This window comes from Jaculus jaculus, chromosome 1, assembly GCF_020740685.1.
Source record: "Jaculus jaculus isolate mJacJac1 chromosome 1, mJacJac1.mat.Y.cur, whole genome shotgun sequence".
Classification (NCBI taxonomy): Eukaryota; Metazoa; Chordata; class Mammalia; order Rodentia; family Dipodidae; genus Jaculus; species Jaculus jaculus.
The window spans coordinates 154,356,789-154,368,824 of NC_059102.1; the positions used below are offsets into that span (position 1 = coordinate 154,356,789).

The 12,036-nt window shown below is 47.6% G+C and overlaps 1 protein-coding gene across 4 annotated transcripts in view; it reads right to left on the bottom strand.

The window, feature by feature from the left end:
- Positions 1-4,266: 4,266 nt before the first annotated feature.
- Positions 4,267-12,036, bottom strand: part of Mob2 (MOB kinase activator 2) — a 64,449-nt gene continuing 56,679 nt past the window's right edge. For 3 of the 4 annotated variants that reach the window (XM_004654194.3, XM_004654193.3, XM_045159167.1), the window contains 2 exons: positions 6,044-6,168; positions 4,267-5,282 (listed from right to left, as the gene is read on the bottom strand). In XM_004654194.3, the coding sequence (XP_004654251.1) occupies positions 4,975-5,282; positions 6,044-6,168 (433 nt within the window). In that variant the 3' untranslated portion in view covers positions 4,267-4,974. The remainder of the gene's footprint in view (positions 5,283-6,043; positions 6,169-12,036) is intronic. The other variant, XM_045158574.1, reaches the window with a different exon arrangement.

Here is a 12,036-nt window from a genome sequence, read left to right on the forward strand (position 1 = left end):
GTGGGTGCTGGACTGGAGTCTCCAAAGGTAGGCCTGCCAGCTTATGTCTGCACACTTCACCCCCACAACTCAGGAAGTGGCCTTCTGCTGTCCCATTCCTGACATCAAGCACTTGCAGCTTGTATTTAACAAACCAAAGCAAGTAGCTCAACCCCAAATTATTTATATAAAAAGTAAATGTGATCTTGAATACTTAGCACTGCACATTAAGCCCTAATGCTTATGTGGAAACAGGAGAAAAGCCCTCTTTAGAGGATATCACTTGACCCCCATTCCTCAGGCTCAGCAGCAGGTGCACAGGCATGGAGTGGGCGGGGTCTCACATGCATTCCCAGGGTGCTGCCCACAGCCTTGGGAAACTGCAGGAAATAAACCAACCTCTGTTCTGGGGAGCCATCCCAGCCTTGTCCTGCTTTCAGCTGAGCCTCTGGAAAGGAAACAGTGGCTCCTGGGGTCAGACCTGTGTGTGGGGGAGGATCAGCCACAGAGGGAGATGCTGAAATTGCTCTGCCCACACAGCCGTCCCAGTCCACCATGGGAGGCAGCCAGGACTAGCTGACAGCTCTGGGTGGGGAGGCAATAGGTCATAGGCAAAGGGGACACCCCTACTGACTGTTCCCTTATCAATTCTACCACCACCACCCTACAACCCTTGGTGCAGCTTGTCAAGGGTGGGTGTCAGTAGAGAGCCAGAGAGCATGGCCAAGACCAAGATGGAGAGCCAACGGTAGCTGTCAAGGCTATAGTGACTGAGGAAGAGACAGCTGGACTAACAGGCAAGAGAAAAGTGTCCGCACCCAGGGAGGCCAACCAGGGGCTCAGAAGGGCCAGAGTCCACTAATAGTCATGTGCCTTGGACCCAGGTGCTAGAGACATGCTTTCCAGATCCTCTTGTTAGGCCCTCAGATAACTGACAATAAGCAGGGTAGGGTGGCTCATATTTGCTATTCCAGAACATGGGAGACTGAGGCAGGAGGACTGCTGTGAGGCCAGGATGGGCTGTATACTGAGAAGACCGAGTAGGTGGTGACCTATTTTACAGATGTCTCAGTTTCTTACTGCTACTGTGACAAGTTATGAACCAACTCAGTTTAAAACACAAATTCAAGTCAAGAGTTGGTAGGTCTTCACCGAGCATGTCTCAGCAGGGCTTTATTCCTTCCCAGGTCTCTGGAAGTATAGCCTCAGGCTTCCTGGGTCCCTTGGCTCCTGGCTCCACCTTGACCTTCCAAACAGGACCTTTAGGCAGTCTCTGGTTCTCCCTAGTGTGCTGCCCTTCTTACTTTTAAGGACTCTGCTTACATCCTCACCCATCAGTGTCAGCTGATTACAACCTTTGCTTGCGATCCCTACGTGTAGCAGTTGAGGATGTGGGCATATTTAGCCCGAGAGGCATTACTCTACCCAGTCTGCCTACTGGGCCCAGCTTAACATCTTTCCTAAAGTCTCACCATGTTAACAGTATCAAGCCAGATTCCAAACCTCATCTAATCTCTACAGCTCTTAAGTATGGGGACATTCCAAAATCCCTCAGCACCTGTGGGTCTGTGAGCCACAAACAGGTTGCATCTCCCAGCCATAGTAGGGCCAAAAGAAAGCCAGTTGCTGACATCTGCTATGGCTCAAGGGTCTAGCCCCATCCCCCACCTTGTCCCTTTGTTATGAAAAGCTGAACGCTGCACTGTTTTGCTTCCTGCCTACACAACATCCTGTTGGTGGCCTCTCAGAGTCCTAGAGAACCTTGTAGTTCTAGTTGTCCTGTGTCCATCATGACAAAAGCCTGGGCACAGGTTCTACCCAGATAATCCCTTCTCATTTTTGTCTTAAAGAATATTTAAGAGAGATAGGTAGATAGGGAGAATAGGCACACTAGGGCCTCTAGCCACTGCAAATGAACTCTAGACACATAGCGCCACCCTGTGCATCTGGCTTACGTGGGTACTGGGGATTTGAACCTGGGTCCTTAGGGTTTGCAGGGGAGTAATTAACCACGAAGCCCTATTTCCAACCCTACTTTTAGCTTTCAATTAGATAACTGACCGAAGGTGTCTACACTCTTCCAAGAACTCTCTATTCTCATGAACGCTGGTCTTTCTGTCCAGTCTCACCCTGGGCTTTTTCTCTAGAGCATTCTCCCTGACAGTGACTCTCAAGTGTATGGTCATTCAGATCAGTAAGTGCTAACTCCATTTTGGCCCATAACTTTTCCCTTAGTTACTTTTCCTTGCACAAGACGCAACAGCAATACCAGGCTGTGACTTGAGAACTACTTTGAAATCTGTGTCAGATGCCCAGGCTGACTGTTCAAATCTTGCTTCCCACTCAGCTTTAGCTAGGCTGCTTCCAGCCACTGCACCTTGTCTCTGACTCCCAATGGCAGACACACTCTGCTCTGGAGTCCTCATCAGCAGTGCCACTGACACTCGTATTTCCAGTCACCAAGGCTCACAAAAGCTCTGATGCATCCTCAGTGGCAAAGCAGGTTTCTTTCTGCCATGCCCATTCTCTCCAGCCCTCAGTAGTAGCCACTGACAGCCAGACTTCTGCCTCTATCTGGGCCTTCATCATGCTCCCCTAGTCTTGCAGCCTGTCTGTTGCCTGGGGTCTGCCTCAGGACTGCCTTGTGGACCCAACTCCACTTACAGACAAGGACACTGAGGAAGGGACAAGGAGGCTGTCTGAAGCCCTTGAGTTGGCCAGAACTCTAGGTCTTGTGGTAGGAGCCATTCATTGAACATGTCAGCCACGCCTAACCCTGGCACACAGCCCAGCAGAAGGTGTTGTACAACCGCCCTTGTCTAGATGACTATAACTGGTTGGCTCTTTACAGGTTTTACAACAACCCCTTGTGCCTGGAGACCCTAACACTTCTTCCTGTCAGACCCCCCCCACAAACCCTTCCATCCATAGTGCCTTAGGTCCCAGATAACAACCCCTGATAGAAACCTGCATCCTCCTAGCCCAGCTGTTCTGTACTTGGTGCTGCCCTGGCCAGTCTCTACTGGGAAGCCAGCTAAGTGGTTCTGGCCAGGGCTGTGGTGAGTCTGCCCTCTGTGGGGCTCTACTCAGAGCCCAGCTCCTTACCACCTGGGAGCTGACCAGAGAGGCAGTCCCACTAGGCGAAGCTCCACCTCTTGTTGTCCTTGTGCAAGGCTGCCCATTCAATGCCATTTTCAGACAGTGCCAGGCCCTGCCTCCTATGGCAGCCCCAGAGATCCAGTTCTGTGGACATCCTGAAGCCTCTACTTAGGAATCTGTGCCGAGGCAAAGATGGACAGACAGCAGGACAGAGGGGTGGTGAGCTTGAGCAGCCTGATGAGCTCTGCCCTTAAGAGACTGAGTCAGAAGCTTAGAGTTGATCCAGATACCAGGGATCCTCCTGGCCCCTCTCTCCTGAGAAACCCCAGGGGAAGGCAGAGGACCAGGCTGTTAAGTCCCTAGAGTGCCCCAGGATTTTCTGGGGAGTCCTATAATTACCTGGTGGGAACAGCTGTCAGACAGAGAGATGGCATCATGAAGCTTGGGATAAGACAGGCAGGACTGAATCAGGACGCCACAAAGAGCTGAGACGATCTCATGGGAAAGAGAGTAGAAGGTCCTCTACCTCTCAGCTTGGGTGAAGGGGGTGGGTACTGGAGATGGTGCAAGAAAGTGGAGAAAGGGCCTGATGTTGATAGGTGCACTACATAGTATAGTGTACTATATAGCTGAAGGGCCAGGTGAGTACCAGAACTCAGGAAGGTCCCACAGTTTAAGAGGTACATATGTGAGGCTGAGTATTTCAAGACTCAACCACCAAGCCAGGTGTGGTGGCACACGTCTTTAATGGCAGCACTTGGGAGGTAGAGGCAGGAGGATCGCTGTGAGTTTAAGGCCACCCTGAGACTACATAGTGAATTCCAGGTCAGCCTGGGCTAGGGCGAGACCCTACCTCAAAAAACAACGCCACCAGAGCAGAAGGCACCAATGACCAGACACAGCAGGTGGCCTACCAGAGCCTGGGTGCAGAATGTGTACTATGTGAGCCAGTTCTAGCCTTGCACTTAGGCCCCACCCCTCCATGGATATCAGGGACACTGGGACCTTGCTACAGGGACAGGAGTGATGCAGAACCCCTGTTGGACCTCTAGCAAACTCCAGAAGCAGCTGAGGGCTGCGCCCCAACAAGAAGGATGCGTATAAGGGCACTGCCTGGAGCTAATGACACTCCTGTTCCCATCCCTGCAGGACCACAGGGAGCATCGGCTGAGGACACACACAAGGCTCTAACCTGAGAGATTCTTTTTATTACGACTGAACACATGAACTAAAGCGGTTTCTGCCTTCTGCTGACAGCCGTGTCTCAGCACAGGGCCTCAACCCTGTCCTGGCCCCGCCCTGGCCCCTGTGCATCACGGGCCCTTCATGGGCATTGAGGAGGCAGCAAGAAGGGGTGACAGGAGCAAGCAGCAGGTGTGGGCCCTCCTGGTTCACCCCAGCCCTCTCTCCCATAGCAAGTCTGAGCCACCAACATCCAGCATCCAGGCAAGGGCTGGGCAGGGAGATGGGAGAGGGGCTATATAAAAGCCTCACCCCCAAAGCACAGCAGAACTCTGGGTCTGCAGGTCAAGTCCCCTCCGAGGGAGACACCTCTCACAAGGTGCTTCTTTCAAAGCTGCAGAGCCCCCCAGAGGGGGGGGGAGGGCAAGAGCCATGTGGAAGACCCAAGAAAGGAAAACCCCAGAAGAAAACTCAAAACATCAGTCCAATAAATGTTTGTTGAATGAATGAATGAATCCAAATGCTCTTCGCTACCAAGAGCACTCATCCATCCAACAGGAAGCCAGGAAACTCGCCTTGACCCGGAGGCTTCTGTGGAGTCCACTCTGTGCGGCCCGGGACCCTCAGACCTTGCCACCAGCGTGCCTGGGCACGTGTGCGCACACACAGACAGTCATTTCTTTGCACATGTGCACCCTGTCTGGCTCTGGTGGCTCATCTCTCCTTCACATGGTTCTGTGACCCCGTGGCCCCATTGCTGGCCCCATCCCCAGTGGCACCAACTCCAGGGCTGCTGCACAGCACCTCGGTAAGGTCGTCCATGACAGCAGTCTCTTTGGGGTCAAGCAGGTTGAACTCTCTGGCAAAGAGGATGAAGTGGATGTACAGTGTGTTCAAGTGTCCGTGCAGCTCGAGGGCCAGGGTCTCCTTGAAGTGGGCCCAGTAGATGTGGCCCAGCACATGAAACAGGTACTTGCAGATCTTCTTCACCAGAGACTCGAAGGAGCTGGGGAATTCTCTGCCTAGGGGGAAGCTGCAAGTCACAGGCCTGCAAGGAGGCTGGGCTCCTCCAAGTAGGCATTCCTAAGGCCGGCCTGCAATGCTCACACCTGCCACCATTCCCCAACACTGCAGCCTTCAAGCCACTCAGCCACAGCCACAGCCTTAGCCCCACAAGTGCTCGTGTGATTTTCAAAATGATCTGGACTGTTGTGAGCTCCCTGCAGCCTTCTACCTGCTCTCCAAGTGCCATGTGTCCCGTGGGACAGGTGCAGCCTGCCCTGTGCTGGCATTGGCCTGTGATGGGTCCTCAGGCTCTCTGTCCTTCCTCAACAGGCACTGCAGGGCACTCTATGTGGGCTGGGAGGGGTAGTGATAAGTACACGGGCATCTCTCATGGGCCATTGTCATCTGACTGGGCAGCCCAGGATGTGCTCTGGGTAGATCTGAACACATCAGCCCCAACAGGGTGGACTGTGGCAGCCTCACTGTGCAGAGCTGGTGGCAGAGGGCAAAAACAATGCAATCGTGGCCCCAGATCCCAGGGTGTGAGTACTTGGCCCCAGCTAGGCTAAGCCCTGCCGTGGAGTACCTCCCTGCCTCCCTTCCTCCCTGCCCCAGGTCTTGTGCTAAGCAGGTGCTAGGGTCACACAGCTGTTGCCTGTCCAGTCTCTCACCCTGCAGCTACACCCAAGATGCCCTCTGCCTCAGAGAGATGGAGCACCTGCTGGCTCTGTGACAGAGGCCAATAATGGAGGCTGCATGCAAACCCCAAGAAACATACCGTATTTTGTGGGGAAAACATCTTCGTCAGTCACTAGCTTCTGCACAGAGCTCATGACGAAGTCAACATACTGGGGGGCTGTGCACTTGACCTTCTTCCCCCGCTCGTCATACCAGTAGTACTGTCTGTGGGGACAGAGACCTTGGTCAGAATGGCATCCTTGCCAAACACCCACCCAGGCATGCTCCTGCGTCACACAGCACAGGGCTCATATCTGAACAAAGGCAGCACCAGCAGCCAGATGAGGTGAGGCCCAAGACTGTACAGTGGGAGGTCTGTAGTGATCGGTACAGCATCTCAGGGAAACACGGGCCAGTCACATGACCAAACATGCATGATTTTCTCTCCTGCACAGCTTCAGGTTTTATTCCCTTCACATGAATGTACCTTATTTCTGTATTGTTTGGGCACAGATCTCTGCATGACAGGCAGCCTAGGACTGATCTAAACCCTGGGTAGTGACCCATGAACACAACAGGCATCTCTGCAGTAGATGGCCTGGCCCTGGGAATGTACTAAGCCGGATCCGCTCTGAGTGGGACTTGCATACTGAGTCTTTCCACCCTGGAGCACAGCTCTTCACTCAGTTGTCTGACATTTGGCACTGGCCTCTCATAGTTTGCAGAATACAGAGCTGTACCTAAGCACTGCTTCTAGTGTCATGGTTCCAATAGGGCTGGAGAAATAGCTCGGCAGTTAAGGTGCTTGCCTGCAAAGCCTGACAACCCAGGTTAGATTTACCAGTGCCCATGTAAAGCCTAATGCACCTCTAGAGTTCACTGGCAGCAGCTAGAGGCCCTGGTGCACCCCATTCTCTCCCCCCTCACTGCTTGCAAATAAATAAAATAATACTTTTAAAAAGAATGCATGCTCTCAAGGTGACTACTGTGAACATGGTAGTGTTAAGTATGTGTGTTTAAAAAGAAAATGGGGGGCTGGAGAGATGGCTTACTGGTTAAGCGCTTGCCTGTGAAGCGTATGGACCCCGGTTCGAGGCTCGGTTCCCCAGGTCACACGTTAGCCAGATGTACAAGGGGGCACACATGTCTGGAGTTCGTTTGCAGTGGCTGGAAGCCCTGGCGTGCCCATTCTCTCTCTCTCCCTCTATTTGTCTTTCTCTCTGTGTCTGTCGCTCTCAAATAAATAAATAAAAAATGAACAAAAAAATATTTAAAAAAAAGAAAATGGGAATCAGAGATGAACAAGGTAACATCACAACAGATTCCAGAAAAATTCAAAAAATCATAGGGACATACTATAAAAGCATATACTCCACAAAGTATGAAAATCTGAAAGAAATGGATGATTTCCTTGATTTATATGACCTACCTAAATTAAATCAAAATGAGATTAATCACTTAAATAGACCTATAACAAACATGGAGATCCGAACAGTTATCAATAATCTCCCAACTAAAAAAAGCCCAGGCCCGGATGGATTCACTGCTGAATTTTACCAGACCTTTAAGGAAGAGCTAACACCATTGCTTCTTAAGCTTTTCCAGGAAATAGAAAAAGAAGGAATTCTACCAAACTCCTTCTATGAGGCCAGCATCACCCTGATACCAAAACCAGGCAAAGCTAGAACAAAAAAAGAAAATTACAGACCAATCTCCCTCATGAACATAGATGCAAAAATTCTCAACAAAATATTGGCAAACAGAATACAAGAGTATATCAAAAAGATCATTCACCCTGACCAAGTAGGCTTTATCCCAGAGATGCAGGGATGGTTCAACATACGCAAATCTATAAATGTAATACATTACATAAATGGGTTGAAGGACAAAAATCACATGATCATCTCATTAGGCGCAGAGAAAGCATTTGACAAAATCCAACATCCCTTCGTGATAAAAGTCCTAGAGACTGGGAATAGAAGGAACATATCTCAATATAATAAAGGCTATTTATGACAAGCCTACAGCCAACATATTACTAAATGGGGAAAAACTGGAAGCTTTTCCACTAAAATCAGGAACAAGACAAGGGTGTCCACTGTCCCCACTTCTATTTAATATAGTTTTGGAAGTCTTAGCCATAGCAATAAGGCAAGAGACACACATAAAAGGGATACAAATTGGAAAATAAGAGATCAAGTTATCATTATTTGCAGATGACATGATTCTATACATAAAGGACCCTAAAGACTCTACTAGCAAACTGTTAGAGCTGATCAAAACCTACAGCAATGTAGCAGGATACAAAATAAATACACAGAAATCAGTAGCCTTCATATATGCTAACAACAAACACACAGAGGATGAAATCAGAGAATCACTCCCGTTCACAATTGCATCAAAAAAAATAAAGTACCTTGGAATAAACCTAACCAAGGAAGTAAAGAATCTCTACAATGAGAACTTTTAAACACTCAAGCCAGAAATTGCAGAAGACACTAGAAAGTGGAGAAACATCCCTTGTTCCTGGATTGGAAGAATCAATATTGTGAAAATGGTAATCTTACCTAAAGCAATCTACACATTTAATGCAATCCCTATCAAAATTCCAAAGGCTTTCTTCATGGAAATAGAAAAAACAATCCAAAAATTCATTTGGAATCACAAAAAACCTCGAATATCTAAAATAATACTGAGCAACAAAACTGAGGATGGTGGTATCACCATACCTGATTTTAACCTATACTACAGAGCCATAGTAACAAAAACAGCATGGTACTGGCACAAAAACAGACATGTAGATCAGTGGAACAGAACAGAGGACCCAGATGTAAGCCCAAGTAGCTATAGCCACCTGATATTTGATAAAAATGCCAAAAATACTCATTGGAGAAGAGACAGCCTCTTCAGCAAATGGTGTTGGGAAAACTGGATATATATCTGCAGAAGGATGAAAATAGATTCTTCTCTCTCGCCATGCACAAGAATTAAGTCCAAATGGATTAAAGACCTTAACATCAGACCTGAAACTCTGAAACTGCTAGAGGAAAAAGTAGGGGAAACCCTTCAACATATTGGTCTTGGCAAAGACTTTCTGAATACATCCCCAATTTCTAAGGCAATAAAACCACAGATTAATCACTGGGACCTCATGAAATTACAAAGATTTTGCACTGCAAAGGACACAGTGAAAAAAGCAAAGAGGCAACCTACAGAATGGGAAAAAATCTTCGCCAGCTAGATATAGGATATACAAAGAACTCAAAAAGTTGAATAATAAGGACTCAAACAAGCCAATCAAAAAATGGGCTATGGAGCTAAATAGAGAGTTCTCAAAGGAAGAAATACGAATGGCATATAAGCATCTAAAAAAATGTTCTACGTCACTAGTCATCAGGGAAATGCAAATTAAAACTACACTGAGATTCCATCTCACTCCTGTCAGATTGGCCACCATCATGAAAACAAATGATCATCAATGTTGGCGGGGATGTGGAGAAAGAGGAACCCTTCTACACTGCTGGTGGGAATTCAATCTGGTCCAGCCATTGTGGAAAACAGTGTGGAGGTTCCTAAAACAGCTAGAATCGATCTACCATATGACCCAGCTATAGCACTCCTAGGCATATATCCAAAGGACTCATCTCATTTCCTTAGAAGTACATGCTCAACCATGTTTATTGCTGTTCAATTTATAATAGCTGGGAAATGGAACCAGCCTAGATGTCCCTCAACTGATGAGTGGATAATGAAAATGTGGCACATTTATACAATGGAGTTCTACTCAGCGGTAAAGAAAAATGAAGTTTCTAAATTTGCAGAAAAATGGATGGACCTGGAAAGGATTATACTAAGTGAGGTAACCCAGGCCCAGAAAGCCAAGTGCCACATGTTCTCTCTCATATATGGATCCTAGCTACAGATGATGGGGCTTTTGTGTGAGAAGGAAAATACTTGGTAGCAGAGGCCAGTAAGTTAAAAAGGAGACATAAAGGGAAGAGAAAGGAAGGGAGGAGGATACTTAATAGGTTGATATTGTATATATGTAAGTACAATGATTGTAATGGGGAGGTAATATGATGGAGAATGGAATTTCAAAGGGGAAAGTGTGGGGGTGGGGAGGGAGGGAATTACCATGGGATATTTTTTTTTATAATCATGGAAAATGTTAATAAAAATTTAAAAATTAAAAAAGAAAAAAGAAAAGAAAATGGGGGGGGCAGGAGGCTGGAGAGACGGCTTACCAGTAAAAGCACTTGGCTGTGAAGCCTAAGGATCCAGGTTTGATTCTCTAGTACCCACGTAAGCCAGATGTACATGGTGGCACATGCATCTGGAGTTCATTTGCAGTGGCCAAAGGCCCTGACACTCCTATTCTCTCTATCTGCCTCTTCCTCTCTCAAATAAATAAATAAAAATAAGACAAAACAGTTCTAATATACCAACTCAGTTGTCTAATTGCACACTACCATGCAGACCTGTTTTTTTTTTTTAATGTTTTTTTTAAATTTATTTATTTGAGAGCGACAGACACAGAGAGAAAGACAGATAGAGGGAAAGAGAGAGAATGGGCGCGCCAGGGCTTCCAGCCTCTGCAAACGAACTCCAGATGCATGCGCCCCCTTGTGCATCTGGCTAACGTGGGACCTGGGGAACTGAGCCTCGAACCCGGGTCCTTAGGCTTCACAGGCAAGTGCTTAACCGCTAAGCCATCTCTCCAGCCCCAGACCTGTTTGATTTCTGTGTGTCAATCTTGCTAAATTTATTTTATTGCTTTAGTCTAAGGTTTTCCAATCATGTTCTGTATGAATAGGGATAATTTTATTTCCTCATGTAGATGCTTTCTTTTTCTTCTCTTGCCTTACTGTATAGGACGAGTTGTCAAGTTTTATGTTTTCCACAGTACAGTCCATTTAATCCTTACTGTATGACTCATGCACAGGATTTTTACAGTATTTCTTAATTACCTTGATAACATCTGTGAGATCTGCAGTGAGACCCTCCCCTCTCCAATCCTTATATTCATAATTTGCATCTTCTCTTCATCTGTATTTATTAATGTTTCCCACCAATTATACTTTAGTTTAATTGATTTCCCCTATTCTTTCCAGAAGTACGTTTTAGTGACCCTGGTCCTCTAAACTCTTCTCACCTAAGCCTCGCTGCAGCTACATCTCAGATTCTCGTTCTCTGTCACTTCGCACTGTGCTAGGACTGCAGGTCCATGAGCAACCATGCCTGGCATTGTTTCTGGCATTTTGTAATTTTATCTGTATTTAGTCCAAATAGCTTCAATTTCCTTGATACTTAACGCCCCAACCCACGGGTGATTCAGGACTCTGGTAATCCTGAACTCTGACACTGATTCCCAGTCTAACTTCATAATGGTCAAGTAACTTGGCATCAATTCAATTCTTTAAAATTTGTCAAGGGATCTTCTGAGAGCCAGAAATAGATCTATTTTGGTAAGCACTCCATGTGAACTTGAAAAAAGGTGACGTTCTGCTGCTGAGGTTGGACTGTCCTCCAATGCCACCTCAGCCATAGAGCATATCTCTGAGTTCTGGGCTCCTGGCCCACCTCCTGCAGCTGGCAGTTTGCTGTGTGCAGTTCTCCTGTCTGGAGCACAGGCACAGGGAACACCAGTGGCCTGGTGAGTGGCCCTTGCTGGCCCATAACCTCCTTGCGTACTCTGGTTGGACTTTACTTTTGAGTCTCTGCCTGCTGCGAACACATTCACTCCTGCTTTTTTCTGACAGTCTTCTTGTTCCATCGTCTTCCACCCTCTTATGGTGCATCTTCTTTCATCACTGTAAAGTGATGCAATGAACCAGGTGTGCTGCAGGTGGAGTGTGCCTGTAAGTCCAGATTCTTAGAAGGTGAGGTAGGACTGTGAGTCCAGGTAGGCCTGGACAACCTAGCAAAACACTGTCTCAAAATAAAATTGTAAGCAGAGTTGGGGATATGGCACACTAGCAGAGCACTTGCCTAGTGTGCACGGGGCTCTGATGCCCAGCACTGTGATGATGGTAACAATGCTCTGGTATGTCTATGTCTGTCCCCCAAGCTCGCTTGTTGAACCCTTGCCCTCAC